This window comes from Cucurbita pepo, chromosome 18, assembly GCF_057944985.1.
Source record: "Cucurbita pepo subsp. pepo isolate OVF chromosome 18, ASM5794498v1, whole genome shotgun sequence".
Classification (NCBI taxonomy): domain Eukaryota; kingdom Viridiplantae; phylum Streptophyta; class Magnoliopsida; order Cucurbitales; family Cucurbitaceae; genus Cucurbita; species Cucurbita pepo.
Genome location: NC_141815.1, coordinates 6,257,578 through 6,279,936, shown reverse-complemented (window position 1 = coordinate 6,279,936; position 22,359 = coordinate 6,257,578). Strand labels below are relative to the sequence as shown.

At 34.6% G+C, this 22,359-nt stretch overlaps 1 protein-coding gene across 1 annotated transcript; it reads right to left on the bottom strand.

The window, feature by feature from the left end:
* Positions 1 to 11,913: 11,913 nt before the first annotated feature.
* On the bottom strand, positions 11,914 to 15,169 carry LOC111779896 (P-loop containing nucleoside triphosphate hydrolases superfamily protein). The gene is made up of 10 exons (XM_023660087.2): positions 14,625 to 15,169; positions 14,452 to 14,535; positions 14,212 to 14,373; positions 14,041 to 14,147; positions 13,785 to 13,957; positions 13,538 to 13,702; positions 13,228 to 13,446; positions 13,110 to 13,147; positions 12,869 to 12,996; positions 11,914 to 12,785 (listed from the first exon to the last, which is right to left on the bottom strand). The coding sequence occupies exons 1-10, from the start codon at positions 14,767 to 14,769 to the stop codon at positions 12,150 to 12,152; spliced, it is 1,857 nt and encodes a 618-aa protein (XP_023515855.1). The 5' UTR covers positions 14,770 to 15,169; the 3' UTR covers positions 11,914 to 12,149.
* Positions 15,170 to 22,359: the final 7,190 nt, after the last annotated feature.

The window sequence follows — 22,359 nt, the reverse complement described above, 5'->3', positions numbered from 1 at the left end:
ACTGCATTATTGTTAGCTTAATTTTATATTTATTATAATGTAGAATATATTATGTTTTACCTTGCATGAAATGTGAAAGTAAATTGTTGTATTGATAATGTTTAGATTTACTGAGTATCAATGGGTAGCTATAGTTTTAGTAAGCTACTAAATGTTAGTGTATGCGTGAAAATAATTTTGCGAAGGAATGTCATATAATTCGGTTAGACATCTCGAACATAGATAAATTACTTAGTGTGATGATCATAGATATGGAAAGGAATGCACCAACGTATATTGACATGTAAGTAATTTAAAATGAAATGAAAATGACCTAGGAAACTTGATAAATGACAATATTTTATAGTATGCTATAGATATTAAGGGTGGTAGTATTTGAAAGAAAATTTTATAAGTAAAGATGAAATTAAAGTATTAGTAAGAAAAAAATTGAGTTAAAGATTATAAAAGTTTAAAACAGTGTACACTTAAATTGATTGTTGAGTGACATAAGTGCCTTCAATGGAAGTTGAGCTTTGGAAGTACTGAGATGTAGAAAACTTTCCTACCTTAATACGGAGTTGAAAATTCAAAAAAATAAAAAAAATAAATAATACAACCGCAATTATGGAAGTTGTGAGGTGATTTAAAAATATTGAGCCACAGTTTGGATGAGGCATTACGATCATGGTCAAAATTTTAGAGGTATATGGAGAGGGACTACGGTATGAGATTGTCAAGATACCTTAAATTTAAGAAACCATGATTTAAGATGAACTTGGGTGGGGGATACACGAGGATTAGAGTGGGACATTGTCTCTAAATCAACTAGAAGTTTTGGGTAATCCTCCTTAGAGTACACTAATGCATTCTAGCAACCTCAACATAAACAAATTGTTATAGGAAATTATAACGACCTAAAATTTTCTACTTCATTTAAGGTCGCTACTGTATACGTAGCATAAACATTGAATGCGGAAGACTTCATTTAAATTCCATAAAACATAACCTTTAATTTAAAACACAGCCATGGACTTACGTGTTTCGAAAACATCTTTAAAACGACACAACAAAAGATCCGAAATAAAATAAATAAGCGTTTAAGTTTAAAACATCCTATTCTAGCCTAAGTCTAAGAAAATAAATACCACTATCCTATGCATGTGCTATGATCTTGAGTTGCGATGTCGTCGTCAGCCATACAGGAATGTCTTGCCTTAACTTGAAAAATGTAGTAGCACATGACTTGAGTATTTAAAAAAATACTCCGTACGTGACCCCACTATTGGGGTTAAATGTAACAATCACATGCAATGAGATGATGGGACCTATCTTTCATTCCGTTTTCCCTACGGTGTTGTCCTAACGGGTAATTTTGGACGTGTACCATATACTCTACACACAACCCATACGTGCGAGTATGGGCTCACTAGCTAGTTCGCACACCGCTGGGCCACCTTCCTTATCCGGTGGGCATACTCTGGGAGCCCCTTAGGCCGTACACCAGCTAGAACTAGTAACTGTCACGATAGCGCTATGCAAAGTATAACGATCGTTGTCCTACTATTGGATGTACGCGTCCGTACCCTCGTGATGGGATAGGGGTATCCCCCAAATGCATGAGCACACATAATGCATGAGGTCCCAAAACTTTTCCATTTTCATTATCCTTTAATACAACCCCGCTAGCATTATTATGTACATATCATATCATTTTTCATATCGTTTCAGATATCGTTCATCATTCATGTCATATCGTTTCTCATTCTTCAGTTCTCAAATCATACATAATTCTAACGGGGTTATATTTCATGCCATTTATCGTAATTTCATGTCATTCATATCATACTGTATATACACAATTTAAGAGACCTAACATAACATTTTATGCTTTTAACATAACATTTCATCATATACACATCATACCATGACATATTGCATCACAATGTATCATATCATAAACAAGTCATAACGTAAACACTTCATAGTCATATCGTTCTCTAACTTATCATAGCCTTAACGTTCTTATACCTATCACAGACACATCATTACGTGAACGTACCTAAGTCATCTCATCACAAGAACTTAACTTAACTCTATCGTTCTATCTATCTATCCCAACCTTAACATTTCATGAACGTATTTACTCCTATCGTTACATTTCGTTTTGTGCATCCTTCTTGTATCCTATCTCAAACATATCATTGAACATATCGTACAGTAATTATTATCATACAATTCACATATTATAACATATAGAAAGCATATCGATCCACAGACAATTCACACATATCAATATATATGACATGTGTAGAACCACATGGCACGTGTCAACATCAAATATAACCATGTCGATAGTAAGGTCACTTACCTGGTTAGCTTAAGTCGTTGTCACGAATATATCCTTAATGAAAGTTCGATTCCGTTCTTTGAAATCTAAGTCAACCTATGTGAGCCCATGACATCAATTTCAAGTTTGAACTCTATAAAATTATTTCTCTAATTTACATTGGCCATTGTAAAATTTTGATATTTATCGACAAAATTTAATGGAGTTCCATGCCCTCCCATATTTCCTGTTTTATTTTTAAATTCTGTTCAACAAATCTTTCCTCAATCTTCCCTCCTCTCTTTTTGTAATTATTTTCATTCTGTAAATAAATTTTCAATTCGGTAAACAAGATATTACTCTAACCCTATATTTATTTTCATTAGGTAAACATATATTATTGGCCAATTTTAATGTTTGGCTACTATCTTACATTTTATAGATTGCCAACTAAAATTTTATTTATCCTAACCTTATTTCCTATAACTTCAAATGCTAACAAGAAAAAAATCTAATTAATTGAATACATTAGCACTGGATAAACAGGTAAAATATGAAAGAATATTTGATCCTAAATTAATTTCACCATAACTATAGAGGAAAAAGGAAATCTGAGATAGGATTTTACATAACGGACCAAAATCTCTCTAAGTAAATTTACATCATATCTACTTCTGTTGAAACATCATTTTACTGTTGAAACGTCATTTTACTTTTTCTCAAATCTAACATTTTTCTGTTTATTTTTGACGAACTGTGATCTTGTGGGCTTGAGGAAAGAGGATGCGGTTGAAATTTTATTTTTATTTTTATTTTTATTTTTAAGTAATCATTTTGGTTAATTATTTATGAATTATTATCATTATTATTATTTTGACTATATTTTTTTTAATAATTATTTTTATTTGTTTATTTATTTATTATTATTATTATTATTATTTGGACTATTATAGAAATTATGGAAGAATTTTTCCTAGCAATGTCTAGCAATGTCAACCTGGTTAAAAGGTATTACCATAGTTAAGGTTTCAAGACTATCATTTTAAGTATCTCATGTTTTATGGCATCTCAGGATATCCACCATGCTTATATAATACCAATTTTTAGAAGAGAATTTTGTTAAGTCCCTTCTTGATATTACAAAGGCGTTGAAAAAAAAATGAAGGTTGTGGTGTCTTCCCGTTATGGTTATAGGAACATTAGTCTGGTGTTGTACTAGATAATGTATACCAAGAGAAAATGTAACAACCCAAAATTTTCTACTTAATTTAAGGTCGCTACTGTATATATACCATAAACATTGAATGCGGAAGACTTCATTTCAATTCCATAAAACATAACCTTTAACTTAAAACACAGCCATAGACTTAAGTGTTTCGAAAACATCTTTAAAACGACACAACAAAAGACTCGAAATAAAACAAATAAGCGTTTAAGTTTAAAACATCCTATTCTATCCTAAGTCTAAGAAAATAAATACCACTATCCTATGCATGTGCCATGATCTCGAGTTGCGATGCCGTCGTCAGCCGTACAGGGATGCCTTGCCTTAACCTGAAAACTGTAGTAGCACATGGCCTGAGTATTTAAAGAAATACTCAGTAAGTGACCCCACTATTGGGGTTAAATGCAACAATCACATGCAATGAAATGATGGAACCTATCTTTCGTTTCGTTTCGTTTCATTTCGTTTCGTTTCGTTTCGTTTTCCCTACGGTGTAATCCTAACAGGTAATCGTGGACGTGTACCATATACTCTACACGCAGCCCATACGTGCGAGTATGGGCTCACCAGCTAGTTCGCACACCGCTGGGCCACTGTCCCTAGCCGGTGGGCATGCTCTGGGGCCTATCGGGACCCGTTAAAACTAAAACCGTCATGGCAGCGCTATGCAGGGCATAACGATCGTTGTCCTGCCATTTGGATGTATGCGTCCGTACCCTCGTGATGGGATAGGGGTATCCCTCCAAATGCATGATCACACAATATGCATGAGGTCCCACTAGTCCTACAGTCATCATTTAATGAACATAACCCCGTGTCACGTTTTCATGCTTACATGTCATTCTCATTCTCATTTCGTTACATATCATACATATTCCTAGCGGGGTTATGTATCATGCAATTTACCGTATTTCATGTCATACAATTCATTCAGTTACATTCCAATACTCATACAACAAGCCATAATCGTTCAAGGACCACACAACGTTACATGCATTACACATCACATCAGACTAAAAGCATACATTCACATTCACATAACTACGTACTTAAGCACAATAATCTAGCATACAATGCATCATATCATTAACAAGTCATAACGTAAACACTTCATAGTTATATCGTTCTCTAACTTACCATAGCCTTAACGTTCTTATACCTATCACGGACATATCATTACGTAACGTACCTTAGTTATATCATCACCAGAACGTATCCTAACGCCATCGTTCTATCAATCTATCACAAACCTATCCCTTTCTACCCATAACCTAACCGTATTCTTTCATTAATCTCTCCTATCCATAGCACTCCGGTGTGTAACCTAACCTTAACGTTTCATGAACGTATCTTACTCCTATCGTTACATTTCGTTTTGTGCATCCTTCTCGTATCCTATCTCAAACATCTTCTAGAGCACATCGTACCATAATTATTATCATACAATCCACATATTATAACATAACATAACATATAGGAAGCATATCGATCCACAGACAATTCACACATATCAATATATATGACACGTGCAGAACCACAGGGCACGTGTCAACATCAAATATAACCATGCCGATAGTAAGGTCACTTACTGGATAGCTTAAGTCGTTGTCACGTATATATCCTTACTGAAAGTTCGATTCCGTCCTTTGAAATCCAAGTCAACCTATGTGAGCCCATGACATTAGTTTCAGGTTTGAACTCAAGTCAACCTATGTGAGCCCATGACATTAGTTTCAGGTTTGAATTCTACAACATTATTTCTGTAATTTACATTGGTCTAATTTACATTGGTCCATTGTTAAAAGTCTGAAATGTTATATATCTATAATTATATTTTTATTAAAAATCTTATTTTTCATACTGTTGTATAAGAAAGTAGCTTTATCAAGTTATTCTGTGCTTTACTACTCTCTGTAAACTCTGTGTTTACCTTTTTCCTTCTATATTTAGTTTGTGGTTTTTAATTCCCTAATCTTCTTTATTTTATTTTTTTTATCTGTTTCCTTTTAATTCTGTTGTCATGCCTTCCAAATTTCCAGTGATCTCTGTTTCCAAATCTTTCCTTATCTCAGTGTTTCCTATTCAAAAGTTTTCTTGGTCATTCTATCTTTAATCTATTCATCTGGCTACCGATAAAAATTTAATCTAATATTACTAATCTGGTGATTGACTAGAATCGTATAAATAAATGATTGACATTTAGTTTCTAACTCAAACCTAGATCATTGTAATAATTCAATGAAGATCTAGTTGTGATTTCTAAAAAAAAATAGGATAGAAGAAAATAAAGATTTAATATATACCTTGTTGATCAGATCTATCTTCACGTAAATTTCCGGTGAATCTCAACTGGGTAAAAGTCATTCTCATTTTTTGTTTCTTTTTTGCAGTAACTGTTACTTGCTGGCATAAAGATAGGTTGAGGAGAGATAATTGTGGGAAGGAATGAGAAAGATAGGTTGAGGAGAGATAATTGTGGGAAGGGATGAGAAGTTAGTGGAGAGAAGTGGGGAAGGATTTTTTTTTAATTAATTAATTTATTTATTTTTTTAATTATTATTTTAACTATCTTTATAATTATGTTTATTCCTTTATTTCTTTATTTATTTTTGGGCTATTACAGAAAAACCTATTTGACAATGTTTACAATGGAAGTTACCAAAATCTCAAAAATCTACCTTGGTCACAAATCAAATATAGTAAGTCATTAGTAGATCCATGTGATTAACAAGTGTATTCGATTTGCATTAAATTAGGGTGCAGTTTTTAACCAGTTTCGTGTCATAATTTTGACTCCAAAATTTTACTAGAATTAGAGTAGGTAGCCCAAAGAGAGGAAGAATACAAATTTCTTGATTTTGTATGGGAAAATAGGCAATTTTGCATATGTAATTCATCTACAAAGACGAGACATTAATGATGAACCAAATCAAGTGGACAGTTACAAACAATAATGAGGAAAGGAAAACATTTTTTTTATTATTATTAAAAAAATAGAGAACTAACAATTTTTATTGGAAACATTCCTCTCATAAATTTCCTAAGAACTTCTATAGTAAATGGACTACACAGAATTTTAATCAATCAAATATTGCAAAGCCTCGGTATCTACTACACGTCAAAATTGGACCATAACGGAATTTCGGTCTATACAGTGTAACGACCCTAAATTTTACCTATTTAATCTAAGGTCATTACTATACCTTGAAATGCGGAATATACATTAAATGGGCCGTGTTCATAAATGCGACTTACACTCGTCTTTTATTACCTCGTGAAAGAGAAAATTATTATATGGAAAAAAAAGAGGAACATTGTTGAAAATAAAGGGAAAGTAACAGAATGTTTTATTCTACCCTATGGTTTATTATGCAAAAATATTTCAACCTATACTAACCTATACTAATGATGTCAACCGAATTCAGCCTAGACTACGAAATGGAAAAAAAACAAACAACTCTCCTATGCATGTGCCACGGTCCCGAGGTGTACGATGCTGCCGCCGTTGTCACATGGGTGCCTTGCCCTTATCTGCAAAAGTAAGGTAGCACGAGGCTTGAGTATTTCTAGAATACTCAGTAAGTGACCCCCTATCGAGGTTATGCAACAATCACATGCAATGAAATGATGGGACCTATCGTTTTGTTTCGTTTCGTTTTTCCTACGGTGCAATCCTAACGGGTAATCGTAGACGTGTACCATATACTCTACACACAGCCCATACGTGTGAGTATGGGCTCACCAGCTAGTTCGCACACCGCTGGACCACTGTCCTTATCCGGTGGGCATACTCTAGGAGCCCCTTATGCCGGGACCCGTTAAAACTAGAACCGTCACGACAGCGCTATGCAAAGCATAACGATCGTTGTCTTGCCATTGGATGTACGCGTCCGTACCCTCATGATGGGATAGGGGTATCCCCCAAATGCATGAACACACAATATGCATGAGGTCCCCACTAGTCCTACAGTTATCATTAATGAACATAACCCCCTGTCACGTTTTCATGCTTACATGTCATTCTCATTCTCATTTTTTACATATCATACATATTCCTAACGAGGTTATGTTTCGAGCAATTTACCGTATTTCATGTCATATAATTCATGCAGTTACATTCAAATATTCATACAAACAAGCCATAAACGTTCAAGGACCACACATTGTCACATGCTTAACATATCACATCAACTAAGCAGCATACATAACATACATTCACGTTCACACGATTTTGTACTTAAGCACATTAAACTAGCATACAATTTAATGACACGTGCATATCAACGGGCACGTGCCAACATATAGCAAATAACGTGTAACCTACGACGGGTGAGCCACTTACTTGGTAGGCCTTAGCCGAAGTACTCCCTAGAATATAACGTAAGCTCCTAACTCCTCGTGAACGTTCTACGCTTCCGTTGGTGGTTGGTTCCTATTGGTTCATTCGTCACTTTCGTTAGTATTTCGCAAATATAATAAATTCCCAACTGGAATTTGTGAAATACGACCTTAAAATGTTCAATTTTACCTTAAACAGGGCCGAAACCAGGTCGGGAAGGGTCGGAACGGTGACAAACGGGTTGGAAACAGGTTTCCCGAGCCGAATAAGCCGCCGGAGCCGAGGAGCCGCCGCCGAGCCGATTAAGCCGCCAGAGCCAAGAGGAGCCGCGCTGCAGACGTGCCACGTGGCACAATCAGAGAGCGACGCGTGTGCAGGGGTCTCGGGTCGAGGCGCGGGTTAGCGGATCGCTCGCGGGTCTCGTGCCAAACACAGGTGACGGGCCGTGCGCGGTGATGGGTCGGTTCGCGGGTGAAGAGCCAGAGTGTTTGGACTGCGGGAATCGTCAGGATCTGGGCCGACCGAAGGGAATTGGGTTCGGTTCGGGTTGCCGGATCCGGCTCTCGGGTCGGACTTCGTCCTCTTCGTCCGACTGCTTGCGCGATTTTCTAGCGACCTCTCTCTCTCCTCGACAACGTCGTCTCGACGTCCTTTTTCCCTCTTTTTTTCCTTCGTTCCCGAGATTATTCCTCACCCTAACCCCATTTTTTGTACAGATTTCGCTTGTAAGGACCTCACACTCCCGGATTTGGAGAAGCTCGAAAGTCCGACGTTCCGTCTTCCTTGCCGACGGTGTTCAGCGTAAGGGATTCGTCTAAAACCTACTCCTGATGTGTGTAAAGGGTTTTGGGATTACTTTTGTGGTGTAAAATGGAGGTTTTGACGTCGATTCGTATGGTTCGGCTTCGCCGAAGTTCCGTCGGGTTTTTTGTTCCTTCTCGTTTTTCACTATTTTCGTTACTTTGCAAGTCATTTCAGGGTGGCTGAAGGTCGGGGACGAGATCTGTGGCATCCCAGCCCTCGGCCGCCCTTTGTGGGTCGTGTGCGAGCGAAAACTCCAGCGATCGCCACTATGACCACGAAGTGTTTACGATATTCAATGTTTATGATACGATATATTTTGATGTGATGTGTCATGTTTAGATTGTTTTGTGTGACCATTTAGGTGATTGTTGTATGAATTGCACGTTATGAAATGACATGTTAAAAACATGGAGCATTATGTTATGTTTTCTAAATTGTATGTATACAGCATGTTATGAATGACATGATATCACGACAAATGAAATGAAATGTAACCCCGTTAGGGTTATGTATGATACGTAGACTGAAAATGAGAAATGACATGTTAAACATGAAAGATGATAGCGGGGTTATATTCATTAATGATAAAAATAGAAATATTGGGGACCTCATGCATTATGGTGCTCATGCATTTGGAGGATACTCCTATTCCATCACGAGGGTACGGACGCGTACATCCAATGGCGGGACAACGATCGTTATGTTTGCATAGCGCTGCCATGACGGTGACTAATTCTAACGGGTGTCCGGCTAAGGAGCTCCCAGAGTATGCTCGTCGGACAAGAAAAGTGGCACAGCAATGTGCGAACTGACTGGTGAGCACATACTCGCATGCATGGGCTGTGTGTAAAGTATATGGTACACGTCCAAATTACACATTAGGACAGTACCGTAGGAAGACAAATTGAAAGATAAGTCCCGTCATTGCATTCGCATGTTCTTGCATTTAACTCCCAATAGTGGGGTCACTTACTGAGGATTTCTTTAAATACTCAAGTCATGTGCTACTATATTTTTCAGGTTAAGGAAAGGCATTCATGTACGGCTGACAACGGCATCGCAACTCGAGACCATGACACATGCATAGGATAGTGGTATTTATTTTCTTAGACTTAGGCTAGAATAGGATGTTTTTAACTTAAATGCTTATTTATTTTATTTCGGGTCTTTTGTTGTGTTATTTTATTTCGGGTCTTTTGTTGTGTTAAAGATGTTTTTGAAACACGTAAGTCCATGGTTGTGTTCTAAGATGAAGGATATGTTTTTTGGAATTTAAATGAAGTCTTCCGCATTCAATATTTATGGTACGTATACAATAGCGACCTTAAATTAAGTAGAAAATTTCGGGTCGTTACAAACTTTGTGGGCTACCAGTTTTTTGCTTGAAACTCTCAAGCCCATACCTCGATGGGGACCTCCTTGGGCCTCGATTTCTTCATGAAAGCTCTCCCTCTCATCTCCACGCTACGAGGATTGTTTATCCAATGAGATGGTTTGTAGAAGCTTAATTTTAGATTACCCTCAATCTTGCTTACTTCCTCGATCTTGAGCTCTTCCCTCTTTGTAATCTTCGTGAAAAATACTCCTCATCATCCAAGGGAGCGTTTAGCATAGGTTTGGAGTCTCGAATTTGGTTGTAGCCTTCAATTGGATTTTTCAAATAAACTTCCTCCATCGGCCATCGAACTCAAATTGAGTGAATACGCTTATGCCGCTTTCAGCTCTCAAGTCCTTCACGGAACTTGTTGGGGAGCTCATCTAGAACGTATAGGAATTGTTTTGAGGGAATTTGATAGACTATTACTCTCGAATTTTGGAAAACTCGAGAGTGTCGTACCGATAAAGTAGAAACTCGATTCTTGTCTCAAATGTTCCTTAAAACTTCCTTATTTAAATCAAGTTTTTGGACAGTCCACCAAAGAAATCCTCTCCAGCCCTTTGTCGACATCATCTTTTTCATTCCAGCTGTTGGATCTTAAGTTCCACGTTTCTATTGATTATGTTTCGAATTTGCAGTGAAGGGGACGATTGGATCTCCATAAATGTTTGATTGAATTTAATCGGTCCATTCTTGAACTTTTTTGGGTAAGACAATGGCATTTTCGTAATAACTTAAACTTCAAGGGTATTTATTTGGGTAATTTGTCACTTTTTGAATATTATTTTTATTTATTCAGAAAAATCTTGCCCGAGTTGGCATTCAAGTCTTTCTTCTCTTTTCAGGGCCTAGTCGAAACAGAATCAAGTGTTTTTTTGAGTTGTAAATATCTAAATAGGACAAACCGCCCTAAAATGAAAATCAACCCAATGAAAAACCTCTGATACCAAATGATATGGAAATCACTACAAGGGGAGTAAGATTCGGATTACCTTGTTGATCAAATATCTCAAAGCAAGAACACTTGTTTGAGATTTGAATCACTCCACAAGTAAAATCGATCATGTCTAACTTAAATGATTCTTGTTGATCAAATATCTCAAGGTAAGAACACTTGTTTGATATTCAAATCACTCCACAAGTAAGATTGATTATGTCGAGCTTGAATGATTCTACATGCAACCTAAACTACATAGAATTGCAACGAAACTTAGCCATGGGCTAAAGAGGAGCACAAATGCTCCTTTTACTGTATGTTTCAAGTCTACTCACAAATACAACATACATGGTTTTATATAGCCTCAAAATGAAAACGCATTCCAAGACTTATAACATTCATATTTATAATCATAATTAACCATTATGTAAATGTAACATAAAGTAAATAAAAAGTCCTAAAATACATTAATGAAACATCATGACTCTAAATTATGATCCACCCAAAATTTATAACAATAAAACTTCATTCTTCTTCAACGTGACATGAATTTAAACATCTTTTGATAAGTTTGACAATATTTTCTTCACATCTTCTTTCTAGTTTATATTGCATGATTGATATCTTGGTTCATATCACACCCTGTGGTTTACTTCGGAACAAAAAAAATAGAATTAGGCTCATTGAACTGAAATGGGTATTATCCATACAGGAGATCTTACAATGGAGAAGATCCGTTGACCTAAGATGAAGAGAAGGGTCTTTCTATTTTACTTAGTTATTCAGTTAAATCAATGATTCGGGTGATTCGTCCCTTAACACGATGATACATTTTATTCGCTCATAAGCACCTTTTAAGGCATGCCAAACACATAAGAAATGTGTACTAATCTCATACAAACTCAATAATACCCACAAAACATATAAGAAAATGTTAACCAAATATGAGTTACAAATATCATGTTAACAAAATGTTAACCAAACCAAACAAACAAACCCCAATTAGTCAAACTAAGGAACCCTTTCTTCCTAAACTCTTTTTCCTTTATGCTCTATTTTCACACAAAAATGAAACCACTTCAATCAGCACAAACAAAAACAGGGCCAAAAAAGTTAATACGAAACACATATCGACAAGTTTCTTTCGGTCGAGAACGGTTAGATTAGATCAGACATCCTTCTCCGGTGACGAGAAACCGTAACTTTCAAGTTCGAATCAGATGAAGTTACCAATTTGCTTTGTGGCCATGGCAATGGCAATGGCAATGAATCTTTCTTTAGTTCTGGGACGTTCACTTGAGGAGCTTCTGTCGAGAGGGTGTCGGGTTCGACGTACCTCGACTTCTTATTTGATATGTGTAAGCTTGCTCTTATACGAAAATCCGAGTAACTCATTGACTGGGAACTCGAGAATTGGACAGAGCTTCTTGTTCCAAATCTCGAACTTTTTGCTCTCCCCATTACGACTTTGTTTTCTGCAGAACTTTGCCTTTGACGACTCGCCATTGTCGACGTCATGAAACGAGGCAAAGAATTCGAAACTATAGTTTTACTTGAAACTTTAGGCTTTCTTGGAGTGACAATGACTTCCTTCTGATCTTCCTCGGGAGCTATATGGTTCGTGTTTGGAGTTTCGACGCATGGATGATGCTCGGTAGAAAATCGCTTCTTGTTTTCGCTTAATAGAAACTCGGCTTTCTGTATTTGGTTCTTGAGTTTTTGGCATTCCTGCTGAGCTTCCTTCATGGTTTCATCCAGCATTGCAATTTTTTTCTCTCTTTGCTTCTTCGAGTCCTAAACGATACGTTTGAATTCTTAGCCAAATTCCAAATCAAAAACGACTTCGAGAAACTACTAAGGAAATTCAAGAATTCTACCTCTTGTAATTCTCGACTTGTTTCGATCGCTCGTGCTCTCTTTGCAAAACTTAACGAGCATATCGTCTCTGCAACATCTTCTTCACAAGGACTTAAATGCACAAGCATTAACACCTTTGAACCGTCACCTATACGAACCGTCCAAACTCATACGTCACTTCCGAGGATAAATTTTCAAGAGGGTCGATGCTTTAAATTAGTTCGAAAGCATATATTCATAACAAGATCATAAAGAAGATACCTAAGGAATCTTTGAGTATTTGAGTTAGCTTGCTATTTCTGCAAACAAAGAAAGAAAAATCGAGTTTCATCGGTGACGGGAAGCTATGATAAACTCAGGTCGCTAATCGAAAACTTGCCTGTAAGGAACATGACCTCTCTTCCTCCTTAGAGCTGCAATAACATCACCCAAAGCCGAAAGAGAAAGATTTATCGCTCTTCCCTCGTCGAGCGTTAGACCACATGCCCCGGTTTTCAACAATCTTTCACTTCCTCCTAAATCCACCATCCATAGTTTGCTTACTTCGGTTTTAGCTTTTGAACCGTCCACGCACCGATACATGGTGACCTTTGTTAAGCTAGATATATGAAGCTAAGAAGATAATGTAACTATCAAGCCAAAATAATCCATTAAACGAGTTAGGGAGTACTGATTCGTGAGAAACGCACCAGTGTGATCGGCTAGATGTTTCGTTCACATTAGTCCACGAAGTCGATCGAACCCGTCTTCCTTTATTATACCACCATTTAGCCTTTTCAAAGTCGGGAATCGGGACTTCGGTTAGACCCTCGATCTCAACGAATCCCTTTTGATCTGTTTGAATGTTGAGATTGCTGTAGTAGAGTTAGCCATTCATAGTAAGCAAATGAATAAGGTCACCAGTTTAATGCATTATGGATCAATTCTAGCATTTACCATCGTTCATACATTCTTGAGCCTGCTTTTGGAGCCAGCAGGTCTCTCAGACTACCCATGTAAACCTCCAACATACTCATGGAAAACGTTACGGTCGACGAGGTGCCGATGGACGTTTGAAAGAGCATCTCAAGCCCACGGGGGACTATTCCCGGCTCCTCCATTCTACCATCCTGCTCGATTGTCATGTTTCATCAATTACCATCACTAGAGAAACAGAATTTCCTCAACATTACAGCAATTTTTCGTTACTAACCATGGTATATGTCTTGCCCGTACCCGTTTGACCGTAAGCTATTATACATACATTTCGACCATCAAGAGCGGATTGGATTATCGGTTCGACCTCAGAATAGACTTCCTCTGCTCAATTTTTCAAGATTCAATACTCATTCAAAACACATATCAATAATAGATTAGAGCTAACCTTGGGATGCTTCTTTACAAAAAACCTTATCGAATTCGAATTCCTTTCTAGTTCCCGACGATCGAACCTTGACCTTATCCCGTTCCAACAAAACAGGCTCACAAATTCTTCTCCGATCCGTCAGTAAAAACGGACGAACACGACAAAACACACGAATACTACCTGAAATAGAGTTGATTTACTAAAGCTATATCTAACAAACAAGTGCATTCTAAAGTTCATCACTCATTTCTTCACTACCTTTAATGTCTAGAATCTTATTCAACGCGTCTCTACGCTTCTCGTTCGACACGCTCAACTTCAATCTCAATTGTTCAATCTCACCTAGTGATAGATAATAACCAAGTAAATCCAGCCAGTTCTACAATGAACAAACAACAGTAATAGCAATAACTCTGTTACAATAAGCTCACCTTCGAGATTGAGTATTGATTTCTGGAGCTCAGTGTTTAGATGCTCAGGTACAACACTCACATCTGTACACAACAAAGATGGAGGGACGCCATTGAAGGAATCCAAGTTCGATCCAACAGGGGAAGATGAGTTCATCGACTCCATAACAATGAAGAACACAACAAGATCTGTTCCTGTTCTTCACAAATCAACAGGAAAATACCCAAATACCCAAAACCAAGAACGATTCACCAAACAAAAAACATGAATCATCAAAACCCAGATCAAAAAAGGTTAGAAGAACAGATTAAAAGGGTTTCGGGGAAAAGATTTGAAAGTACAGGAAAAGGGGAAGAAGCCCTAGAATACGAAGGAAATCAATAAGAACAGTGAAGAACAGAGAAAAAAACCTAAGAAATGTTGGGAATGGAGAGAAAAAAGGAGGTGGGTGAGGGAGAAAATTTCAAAAGATTCAATAATTGAACACTCCACATGGACTCTGATTGAAATTTCTTCTTACAGTTGGGGGGACAAGAAAGAGCACCAAGAAAATGGTTTTTTTTTTTTTTTTTTTTTTTTTTTTTTTGGGTTATAAATTTGGGGGAAAAACAAATTGTTGTTGGAGTGGGTAAGAATCTTTTTAGCTGGTCAAGATCTATCCATTCAGGTACTGAACTGCAAAGTCTGAATTTTTAATTATTTTTTTTCTGGGGGGAAAAGTGAAAATACAGTAAAATAATGTTCTTTTTGGTTATAATGCTTTTTTGGTCCTTTTTTTTTTTATCATTATCTTTAAATTTTCTAAGCAAATTATGTTTTTTTTTTTTTTTTTTTTTTTTTTTTTTTTTTTTTTTTTTTTAAGGATGTTTGAAAGTATGTCTGAATTTATTTTAAAATTGAAAATAAAAATTAAATTGTTGTCCTACAAAAACTCTAAAAAAAAAATTGTTTTTAATTATTAAAATAAAATATATTGATTTTTCTCTTTAAATATATTTGATTTCCAAAAAAGGGAAATTTGATTGAATATAGGGGTATTTTTGACATTTCAATAAATAAATTGGAAATTTTTGTCAAAATTTAGGTAAGTGCTCTTCATGTTTTGTTTTTTGTTTTTTTTAAGAAAAAAAGTTATTAATATCTTGAATTTTAAGATAATTAATTTGTTTGTCTTTCCCAAAATAATTTAAAACAAAAGGATTTTAATAATTTCATTTAAATATAATTAAAAAAAATCACTTTTAAAAATTATATTTTAAATTATAAACTCTTTCAAAATAATTTTAATAAGAAATATTTTTCAAAACTTTTTTTTGAATTCCTATTTTGCCCTTAAGATTTATATAACTATTTGAATTGAAGTGATTACACGACAAAGTGTTATCATTTTGTGTGTGGGTGCGAAACATGACGATCCAATGGTTGAGATATGTTCGAATACAGTCATGTCCTTTGTCTCATTGAAATGATTACATGGAAAAATGGTATATAACCACGTCCTTTCTCTGGTTTCAACTGGACAGATCAAAGCAGTATCCTTTCGTATATAGGTGTGATCTAGATCATCGTTATAAGATATCATAATTTAACAGTGAAGATATGTTTGAACGAACAGTCACATCATTTATTTTATTATATAAATAGTAACAACTATTCAGGTCAATCGAGATAAAAGACTATTTGTTCGAATAAAACAAAAAGCATAAACGAACAAAAAGTTGTTCTTAATCAATATCATGATTCAAGACAAACTTCTTCAATATAGATAAAAAGTGAAATAATCATAATATTCAATCAATATTTTATTGCTTAAAGCAAAGTTTGAGAAGGATTAGGTTAATGATTTAATATCATTTTTTTTTTTTTTTTTTTTTTTTTTGCAAGTATTTCAAAGATTCCTTGTTGGGTGTTTATTTTATCGAATAGTCTTGCATTATCAGAAATTATATTTTCGATATTGTCGAGATAACAATGAATCACAACGATGAATTGATTCGTAAAAAAATGACCCTTTTATACAGTGATAATTGAATATCAAGATTTTAGAACGTAATTAATATAGTCAAGACGCATATTCAAGTAGGTTTTAATTTATGACTGATCATGAGTTGGGTTGAAAAGTATACTATTAAGAATAATAAAGATTCGATTAAACTTAGAGATAAGTTCTCAATCAAATATGTCGAAAGAATAACACGTTTGATGTCTTAATCATGCAATATGAACTTAAAGAAATATGTGACAAAAATTTGTTCAAATTACTACAATCAAATTGACGTGGAGTTTTTTACCTCTGTTAATTAGGGATTCGCATATTCATACTCTTATGAGAGTCCTTAGATTTGTCGGGTGATGTCGGACACCCATTTAGGAATAGCGACCGTCGCAACATCAGGATAAACATAATAATCATTTTTCAGCCTGACTGTCACAACATTATGATAAACATAATGATTGTTTTCCTGTCAGGCTGTCGCAGCAGTATGATAACCATAATGATCGCTTTCTTGTCAAACGTACGTGTCCCTACTATCGTAAAAATGGGGTATTCTCCGACGCATGTACACACAATGATGCATGAGGTCCCAACATATCACAATATGTGTCGTATTGTTAAACGTCTTGTACCATAACATATATTATATCATATCATAGTTATATCATTTCGTCAAACGCATCGTACTATAACATATATCATATCATTCTCATATCATATCTCAAACATATCGTCAAATACACTGTACAATAACATATATCATATCATTACATATATATATCATTCATGTATCGTATTTCAAACATATCGTGAAACACATTGTACCATAACATATATCATATTCATTCACATACCATATCTCAAAGATATCGTCAAATGCATCACATCATTTCATAAACATTTCACACATCAAGCATGGCATATACAGAACCACGAGACATGTGTCATCATACCACTTCAATTTTTTATCATGCCGATAGTAAGGCTACTTACATGATTAACTTATGTTGGTGTCACCAATTTATCCTTAATGAAAGTTCGATTTTGTTCTTTTTATCAACATATGTGAACCCATGACATCAATTTCAAGTTCAATTCTCTAAATTTTACAATTGTCAATGTGTTAGATTTCATACGAGCATTAGAGACCAACTTGAAGTTGTGTTCGATGTTTTCACTTTGATATTTCAAAATTTAGTTCCTTTTACATGTTCAATCCTATATAATTCTTGTTATTAGAAATGAAGTTGTGTTCAATATTTTCATTATTTCTAAATTGTGTTGAGCAATTGAATCACGCACAGAATTAAAGAAATAGTTTAATCATCTTCAAATCTTTCTTTCGGAAAAAATATTAACTATTACGCATATGTAAGATATATTTCAAAACTAATTATAATTATACAACAAAATATATTTCATAAATATAAACAATGCTGCTTGATTATCACAATACAGCAATACTGGTTCGGACAACGAAACTTTCAAGTCTTGAAAAATGTATCTCAATCAAGTTAACTCTAAACAAGTATTTGTCATAACTTGATACTCAACTTCTACGGATGATCTGTACACATTGGTTTGCTTTTTAGACTTCCAAGAAATAATTGAATTTTCTAGAAACATGCAGAACCCAAGAATATACCGGTAGTTCGACAATCACCCTAATCAGAATCGCAATATGCTTGTAATCTTAAGTTATTTTCAGATGGTAGTAGAAGTCCTTGACCAGAAGTACCTTTGATTTTCTTGGTTCATGCATAAATTGACTAAGCATACGAACTGAATATACTAATATGCCAATCAACCCTATGTATTTGCTTGGATCATTCAACTTCTCTCTTTGAAAGCTTAAGATATTGCTCTCATGAAATTTTTCTAGACTTGCTCAGGAAAGACCTGTGTCTTGAAGAATATCTAAAACCATACTTCTTTTGAGACATAAAAATTCATTTTCTAGATCGAGAAAATTCAATACCCAGGAAATATTTCAAATTCCTTAAATCTTTGATAATGAATTTATTGAGTAAACAAGTCTTGACATGTTGAAATTTCTTTAATATTATTGTCTGTCAACAAAATATCATCAACATAGATAAGATTTGCAGTGAAAGAATAATTTCTACCCTTAGTAAATAAAGAGTAATCGACTTTTGACTAAGTTTAGTGGAAATTTTGTATAGTGGTAGAGAGTATGGAGAACCAATTGCAATAAGCCTGTTTTAACCTATAACGAGACTTATGTAGCCAACACATACAATGTTCTACTCCTGTCGTCGAAGACCAGGTGATAAAGACATGTAAACTTCCTTGTCTAGATTACCATGGAGAAAGACATTTTGAACATCCAACTGATGAGTGAACCATTTTCGAGCAGCAACAATAGTGAGTAAGCAACAAAGTGTAGTAAGTCTCGTTGTAGGAGAAAATGTCTCTTTATAATCAATACCTTCAACCTGAGTATGTCCCCTTAACAAAACCATTATAGTTGTATTTAATCTTGTACACCCAACGACAACCAATAGCTTTATGGCCAAGTGGTAGAGGAATGAGAGACCAAGTATGATTATGTTCCAAAGCTGCAATTTCAGCATTCATAGCCTGTTGCCATAATGGGTCGCCAACTGCCTCATCATAGGTTTTAGGTTTTGTTTGGGCTATAATAAGAGCTAGAAAAACACGTTGAGTAGGAGAAAAATGGGAGAATGAAAGGTAATGATAAAGAAGATACCTATTGTCAGTATTAGGACTTGAGCTAGAGGTTAAATAATTGGCTGCATAAGACATCTCATAATCATTATGCCAAGCTGGAGGCTGTTTGGTACGAGTAAAGCGTCAGAGTGGAACTGATGTATCAAATGGGATAGAATTAGAATTAGCGGGTGAATCTAGAGAAGGAACAAAAGGTGAAGGAGATGACGAAATAGGAGGAAAATGGATGTTTGAGCAAGATGAATCATGGGTGGTAAAATGGGAGTTGAATGAGCTGATGTCGAAGTTTGTGAAACTGATAAAAAAAAAAAAAAAAAAATCATCTTCACAAAATTTAACATCACGACTGATAAAGAATTTGTGAGACTGTATGTCATACAACTTGTAACCTTTATGACAACTATGATATCCTACGAAAACACAAGAAATTGCTCGAGATTCAAATTTTGTTTAGGATGTACTACAACGGCATAACATTACAGCCAAAGACTTTAAGATGATGAAATGTAGGTGGTCGTTTGTACACTGCTTCAAAGGGTGTTTCTAAGACTCCATTTTATTCTAGAGTATAGACACAAGTGCGCTAAAATTTAATGCCACAAGAAATAAAAAATGGTTTCAAAGATAAGAACTAAGTCTCATTGTCTGATCGTACTATCTTGATAGTAGTATGAAATTGGGTTTGAACGAATTTAACAAAGTTCATTAACAAATGTTGTACTTCTGATTTATGTTGCATAAGAAAAACCCAATCGACTAAAATTATCAACAATAGTGAGAAAAAAGTGCAAACCAGAATGGGTAGGAATTTTATGTGTTCCCCAAACATCACAATGTAACAGATCAAAGACAAAAATGTGTTGTTATTGAGCTTCTTGGATTCCAGACAACCTAGTTTGCTTTGTTAAATGGACAAATACTACCGTATGAGAAAAAGTAACATTATCAAAATGCAATTGATCAGCAAGAAATTTAAAACAACAAAATGAAGGATGACGTAAGCGTAGATGCCACAAATCAGATGACTGAGATATTTGATGAGCTGAAGATTTGATTAATGATAGAGACCTCCAAATTGTTTACCCGAGCCAATCATCTTCCCCGTAGCCAAGTCAAGATAGAAGGCGACACAACATTTCCAGTCATGGGTAAGTTTGCTTGATGGACATCAAGTTTAAATTGAACGTAGACACGCATAAACTATTATCTAATTTAAGGTCAGGATTAAAAAAAAAAAAACATTGTCAGTATGTGACACATGTGCTCCCTCCATTAGGTAAATTTATTGTAGACATCGTTGCAGCCTTTGATTCAATCATAACAGAAGCTTTGGATATTATATAATCTATAGTTTCACTATCGAGAATCCATGAATTAGAACTAGCAGAGTTAAATGGATACTGCAAATACGGGAAACAAACCTACACCATTAATGTAACTGTCAGAATTACTAGAAAGACGATGATTGAGTGTAGATAAGGCTTGTGCTATCTGTTGTAACTGCTCGTAAGAAAAATTTGGAATGAAATTAGGTGATTGTTGTTCTATATTCAGTTGAGAAACATCAGCCATATTTGCAGATGATCGAGAATTAAGTGATTGTTCTTCTGTATTCAATTGAGAAGCATCAACCTATTTACAGATGATCGATATCCACGATTGATGCGTTGATTGACTTGTACTACTCTAATACCATGTTAAAAATGAGAAACAGAAGTGTGATCGATATCCCCAGCTAGATCACAAACATAAATTGTTTAATCATAATCCATTTGTCTTATTATGACTTCTACAGGTGGGCTCGAACAATTCAACGAGCCAACTAATTCAATTTATGGTTGGACAATTCATTCCATTTTAAAAATATTTCAATACTCATTCAAAAAAAAAAAAAAACACGTGCCAATATATATATTGACCGAAAATGGACTCGAACCAATTCATATACACTCCATTTTAAACCTAGATTATGCTTTAATAAATAAATAGTCGTTTTTTTTTTCTTTTTGTAGAAGTTACTATAATATATTTTAAAAAGTATAGATTAAATTGTATCCAATATTTGTGAGTTTATCTCGTCGAAAACTGACGTGTATTATATTTTAAAGGTTGGAATTTGATTCACGCGAAAAGACAAAATATATTTATATTAAAATTTGGAAGAAACTCGAGCAAAAAAGAGAAACAAGTTTTCATATATAAAAACACTCATATATGTTCGACTGAAAATGTGTCGAGCGAAGAAATAAAAATACTCTTAAATTTTGCATGTTTCAATAAATATCTTTAAAAATAAAAAAAGAAATATAATATTTCAAAAATATCCTTTAATTTAAAAAAAAAATCATTAATATCTTTAAATATTTTAATCCGTTCAAAAATATTCTATACCCATATTACCATGTTTAGAAAATACCTATAAAATTTTAAAATCAATATTAACCTCCTCAACATATATTAAAAAAAAATTAATTTTTTTTTTCATGAATACGTGGATAAAAACCATATACGATAACTCATCTCCAAAATTCTTAATTTTTTCCATAAAATTTAAGAATATTAATATTATTTTCGAACTTTCATGGTATGGCAGTAACGATACCATCAAGATATTTTAAATTTTTAAAAAAATATTAGATCGGTTTGAACTAAAAAAAAATATATTAATGAATATTTTAAAATATTTTTTAAAGTTCGTGGTATTTTTGAAACAAAATATTTATCGTTTTTATTCAAAATTTAGGGTAACGGTATTTTTTTAAACTTTTTTTTATTTTTTTTTTCAAAGTTTTAAAGAATTTAAAATAATAAAAGAAAAAAAAAAGTAGTTAATGAGTTAGTTTGTAAGAGGAGATGGGGAATCATGCGTAGAAGGTGACATCTAATGTTTGCTGGACAATGACGGCAAACCATAATAAAATTATTCTAACCTCCTTACCACACATGCCTTTGGTGGGCCCCCCACTTTTACCAATCTACACGTGGCACTTTAACATTGGTAACATTTTTTTATTACTTTTACAAATTATTAAATTTTATTATTTTCA

Excerpts from the sequence above, each read along its gene's own strand:
- LOC111779896 (XM_023660087.2), bottom strand. The coding sequence starts at position 14,769 with ATGGAGTCGATGAACTCATCTTCCCCTGTTGGATCGAACTTGGATTCC. Across the intron at positions 14,374-14,451 it reads TAAGATTCTAGACATTAAAG|GTAGTATTCGTGTGTTTTGT; the intron begins GTAGTGAAGAAA and ends ACTCTATTTCAG. Across the intron at positions 12,997-13,109 it reads AATACTCAAAGATTCCTTAG|GTGACGGTTCAAAGGTGTTA; the intron begins GTATCTTCTTTA and ends CGGTTCGTATAG.